The 5,702-nt window shown below is 39.3% G+C and overlaps 1 protein-coding gene across 1 annotated transcript; it reads left to right on the forward strand.

Annotated features, from left to right (window-relative positions):
* Positions 1-944: 944 nt before the first annotated feature.
* On the forward strand, positions 945-2,091 carry LOC136319683 (olfactory receptor 4C6-like). Its single transcript, XM_066252817.1, has 2 exons — positions 945-1,111; positions 1,329-2,091. The coding sequence occupies exons 1-2, from the start codon at positions 945-947 to the stop codon at positions 2,089-2,091; spliced, it is 930 nt and encodes a 309-aa protein (XP_066108914.1).
* Positions 2,092-5,702: the final 3,611 nt, after the last annotated feature.

Here is a 5,702-nt window from a genome sequence, read left to right on the forward strand (position 1 = left end):
ACATGCTTGATGTCTCCAAGTCTCAGTTTTCTCAACTTGAAGGTAGGATTTGTGATAAGACCTATCTCATGTGATATGGAAAATAATGCAATAATGTTTATAAGAGACATAGCACCCTTCTGCTACACAGTGAATGCAAAATAAATTTATGAGTTGTTTTATTATTATTACTATTATTTTTTTTGTAGAGAACATTTATTTTTTATGGTGAGGAATTCTTTTTTTATTTTTGAGAAGGAAGAAATGTAGATGGAAAGAGTATAGTTCTTAATAATGTGGAGAGTCCTTGGGATATGACTTAATTCTCTTACAGGTTCTCCAACTAGCAATTTCTAGGTGCTCAATAAATATATAGAATGAATAAATGAAGATTTTTATGAAATGTGCCAATTTCTTAATTCTTGGATGTTTCCAGTGATAAATGATCAGCATCTTAGCTTGAGGATCCCAAAAAACAGAGGTGGGAAGAAGGACTTATATGGAGGTAGTTTATTTTGGAAAGCAGAATAGAGACAGTGAATTGGGTTAGTGAAATAGAAAAGGAAAGTGAATCCAAGATTGTGTTAAGCTGATTATCACTTATCCACTCATTTTTATCTACTAATGATTAAGGATTGCCTTAAGATATATGCATTTCTTCATATTTCCAGGTGTGTGTAGGTATCAGAATGCTGAAGCAGGGTCTTCTAAGTTTCTCCAGCATCAAGTGTCAGGACAAAAAGCCAGTGAAACACTGGTGAGAGATGATGTTGGGGAATCAGTATGATCCAGTTATTGTCAGGTTACACTTGTTAGCAGCTGGTTATTGTATCAATGGTTAGAGAACAAGGTAGGTCAAGAAGGTGTGAGACGGAGTGCAACCTACCCAGCGATGACTAGTTAAAAATAATATTCTTTTGTAGATTTCCAGCTCAGAGCCACATGCTTACACTGGTCCATAGTAAATGGATGAACCAAACAATGTGACTGAATTCATTCTTTTGGGCATTACAAAGAATCCAGACCTGCGAAAAATACTCTCTGCTCTGTTTATAATCATGTATGTGTCCACAGTTATGGGGAACCTACTCATTGTGGTGACCATAATCACAAGTCAGAGTCTGAGATCAGCCTGATCTGTGGTGGCGCAGTGGATAAAACGTCGACCTGGAATGCTGAGGTCGCTGGTTCAAAACCCTGGGCTTGCCTGGTCAAGGCACATATGGGAGTTGATGCTTCCTGCTCCTCCCCCTGTTCTCTCTCTATCTCTCCCTCTTCCTCTCTCTCTCCCCTCTCTCTCTAATAAAAATGAATAAATAAAATCTAAAAAACAGAGTCTGAGATCACCTGTGGTATTTTTTCCCTACCTTCTTGTCCCTCATGGACATCACCTACTCATCCGTCATTGCCCCCAAGATGATTGTGGACTCCTTCTCTGAGATCACTACCATCTCCTTCCAAGGCTGCATGACCCAGCTTTTTGCAGAGCATTTCTTTGGTGGTATGGGGATCATCCTGCTCATGGTGATGGCCTATGACCGCTACGTGGCCATCTGTAAGCCCTTGCAATACACGGCCCTCATGAGCCTTCAGGTGTGCTGCCTGCTGCTGGGAGGGGCCTGGCTGGGGGGATCCCTGCACGCAACAATACAACTTCTCTTTATGTATCAAATACCCGTCTGTGGCCCCAACATCATTGATCACTTTATGTGTGATTTGTTTCCATTGTTGAAACTGGCCTGCACGGACACCCACATTCTGGGCCTCTTAGTCATCCTCAACAGTGGGGTGATGTGTGTGACCATCTTCCTTATCCTCATCGTCTCCTACATGGTCATCCTCTGCTCCCTGAGGTCTTGCAGCCCTAAAGAGCAGCGCAAAGCCCTTTCCACCTGTGGCTCCCACCTCACAGCGGTTGTCTTGTTCTTTGTGCCGTGCATTTTCTTGTACGTGAGGCCAGGGGCCACTTACCCCACAGACAAGGCAATGGTTGTGTCCTTTGCCATTGTTGAACCCATGTTCAACCCCTTGGTCTACCCCCTGAGGAATGCAGAGGCAAAAAATGCCATGAGAAAACTGTGGATGACACGAGGGACTCCGGGTGGCCACTAGCTTACATACTAAGAACAAATCTTTCCTACAAGGACAAGGAGGTCTTACTGTTCCCATTCATTCCAACCCATTGGGCACAGAGAGCCGAGGGCATCTTTTAAGCATGGAAATCAGTTTAAGATGATAAAGTCAAGTTATTGCCTACCTCCCCAGTGCATTTTGTACTCATCCCTTTCCTCACAAAGCTTTGCCCTGCCTTTTTTTTTTTTTTTTTTTTTTTACCTTTCTGTTGAGTGATTTAGGCTTTTTGTTCTTACTCTGCTCACTGCTGGAATTCTCTTTCCCAGAGATGTTGGCTGGCTGGCTCCCTCTCATGTTTTCCATCCCAAGTGAACTCCCATCTCCTTAGACAAGTCTCTCCTGATGACTTCCCCTCTGAATCGTTACCCTAGTCATTCTCTAACGCTTCATCTGGTTATATTCCTAATATCAGTGATCACAAACTATAGTTTAAAAAATTATTTATTTACTTTTATTTTCTCTGTTTTCCCCCAAAAGACTGTAATCCCTGTTAAGGGCAGGGATTGTGTTTATTTATTTTTCCTGTAGGTAGAATCCTACTAGTCACCTGCTAGGTACTTAATCAATAGTATTGAATGACTATGTCTAAAAGAGACCCTTTTGAACCCTCATACACTGTTGGTGGGAATGTAAAGTAGTACAACCATTATGGAAGAAAGTATGGTGGTTCTTCAAAAAACTGAAAATAGAACTACCTTATGACCCAGAAATCCCTCTACTGGGTATATTCCCCCAAAACTCAGAAACATTGATACGTAAAGACACATGCAGCCCCATGTTCATTGCAGCATTGTTCACAGTGGCCAGGACATGGAAACAACCAAAAAGCCCGTCAATAGACGACTGGATAAAGAAGATGTGGCACATATACACTATGGAATACTACTCAGCCATAAGAAATGATGACATCGGATCATTTACAGCAAAATGGTGGGATCTTGATAACATTATACAAAGTGAAATTAGTAAATCAGAAAAAAACAGGAACTGCATTATTCCATATGTAGGTGGGACATAAAAGTGAGACTGAGAGACATTGATAAGAGTGTGGTGGTTACGGGGGAAGGGGGGAGAGGGAGAGGGAAAGGGGGAGGGGGAGGGGCACAAAGAAAACAAGATAGAAGGTGACAGAGGACAATCTGACTTTGGGTGATGGGTATGCAACATAATTGAACAACAAGATAACCTGGACATGTTATCTTTGAATATATGTATCCTGATTTATTGATGTCGCCCCATTTAAAAAAATAAAATTATTAAAAAAAATAGAAGAGACCCTTTTTTGATATTCACAATTTCACAAATTGAGTAAGAAATTGGGGAAGATAAATAAATGTAAACACTTTAGGAATTAGCATTATCCGCCTTTTTTCCCCCATCTCTCTTTGCCCTCTGTGCATGGGAGCTAGTTTGGGAACTGACAGTGTCCTGGAAAAATTATACATTATACTGATGGGAAATTTCCAAACTCTGATGTTGACTTGGAGGCAATTCTATACGTCTTTGACCTCTCAGGAAAGCCTCTTTAAATTCCATGAAATGAAGGAAGAAATTTGTGCTTCTTTACTGAGTGTTTTCCCTGAGACCATGTTGAAGACAGTTCTTGAAGCAGTGGGGAACATTCTGTACTTTGTCTGCTAGAGATGTCCCCCCCCCTTTAGATGTAGAAGTAAGACTTGGAAATAAATTTTATATTTTTCTAGCCATTGAACGGGCTTTTATCTATAGAGAATAGAGATTGCCATCACCAGAATTTTCAAGGAACTCACACATGATGAGATTTATAGTGCAAATTTTTGCATTTTTTAGAGAGGAATTGAAATTGTGATGTTGTACTTAAAAGTATGGGTCCAGGCTACGAAGATTAATGCAATATATGAATCTTTGTGTATGCCAGATTAGTTACATAACTTTTCTGGCTCTCAGAATTTTAAATTTTTGATGGAGATTACATTACCAAGTTTGAAAAATTTGGAAACAAATAATGCATGCGGAGTCAACAGGACAGTGCTTGACACATAGTACATGCTCAATAAATAGCAGCTATTATAATGTAAACTTTTTTGGGGGTTAGGAGGACCTATTAACTCAAGTCTAATGAAATGATACCTAGCTTCAGTTTTTCATCTTCAAGTTAAATCCATATGACTCAGAAATGTAACAAGTGCATATTTTTTTCTTAGCTTTCCAATAGCATTTTATTTATTCTTCCTATTAATATTTCCATTTATCATTCATATGAGGACAAATATCCTCCTATGATTTTGAAAATTCTCATCCTGGTGTTTTAAAAGTGAAATTTTCTAGGGCTGTGTAATGAATACTGATGCAGGAGCATGGTAATTCAAGTGCTATTTCCTATTCTCCGAATTATTGCTATAATATAGCACTGATATCCCCCCAGAAAAACTTTAGTGAGAGCATACAGAAGGATTTCAAAGGTAGGGAAGAATGTCTTTGTCAAGTCACAGAGTAGAGTCTTCTGATTTTAAAATACATTCAGTTAATTTTTCCTAAGTGTATTTGATGTCATGAATAGCATTAGATTTCTGCCTCAGAACTGTTCAGCGATAGTTAAATGGCAGAACTTCTGAAATGCTTTGGTGTTAGTTGTTGTGGCTTTGTCTCTTTCTTAAAATGAACTAAATTGTTAGGGAAGTAGGAAAAAAGAAGGTTCAGGCATCCATCAGGAAGGACACAGATGAAAACAGAGAAATGTTTTTTTTCAAATTTGAGAAATAGTAAGGGTATACAAGTTGAGTCATTTTGGGACATCAACAGAGCACTATGAGGGGGAGAGAAATGGATCTGAAATCTAAAGAGACTGTTTCCCAGATAGTTGGGGAAAGAAACATATTTGGCTAGACAGACAAAGAATAAATCTTTTATTGCTAAAGGAAAGAATAATCCTAGATCAAAAGTACAGTGGATTTAAGGAACTTAACGAGATGAACAGTTTTAATGGAGTTTTAATCTCTTCTTTTAATTTGGAAAAACTATATATAATACATATATTTTATATATATATATATATTTCTTGTGACAGCAACAGAGAAAGGGACAGACAGGAAGAGAGAGAGATGAGAAGCATCAACTCTTTGTTGTGGCACCTTAGTTGTTGTTCATTGATTGCTTTCTCATATGTGCCTTGATGGGGGAGCTACAGCAGACCGAGTGACCCCTTGCTCAAGTTGGCGACCTTGGGCTCAAGCTGGTGAGCCTTGCTCGAACCAGATGAGCCTGCGATCAAGCTGGCGACCTCGAGGTTTCGAACCTGGGTCCTCCACGTCCCAGTCCGACGCTCTATCCACTGTGCCACCGCCTGGTCAGGCTGGAAAAACTGTATTTATTTAGGAAAATACATGCATATGAGGCTGTTATGCACATATAGGTACATATAAATGCATCTAAAATTTACTGCTTGAAATATAATTATAAAACATTACTTACGACAACATTACTACTAATTCCTCACATAGTTTTGAATATTACATATACGGTACTTCAGAGTTGAAACAGGAATTTGTGTTAGTTTCAGAACAACTGAGAGTAGGATTAGTCTGCTGCCAAAATGGATGGGAAAGAAATAG

The sequence above is a fragment of the Saccopteryx bilineata genome, chromosome 1, assembly GCF_036850765.1.
Source record: "Saccopteryx bilineata isolate mSacBil1 chromosome 1, mSacBil1_pri_phased_curated, whole genome shotgun sequence".
Lineage (NCBI taxonomy): Eukaryota > Metazoa > Chordata > Mammalia > Chiroptera > Emballonuridae > Saccopteryx > Saccopteryx bilineata.

What these genes read in the sequence shown, in the direction of transcription:
- LOC136319683 (XM_066252817.1), top strand. Translation starts at nt 945, where the DNA reads ATGGATGAACCAAACAATGTGACTGAATTCATTCTTTTGGGCATTACA. An exon ending in AGTCAGAGTCTGAGATCAGC is followed by an intron (nt 1,112 to 1,328) that starts CTGATCTGTGGT and finishes CTGAGATCACCT; the next exon opens with GTGGTATTTTTTCCCTACCT.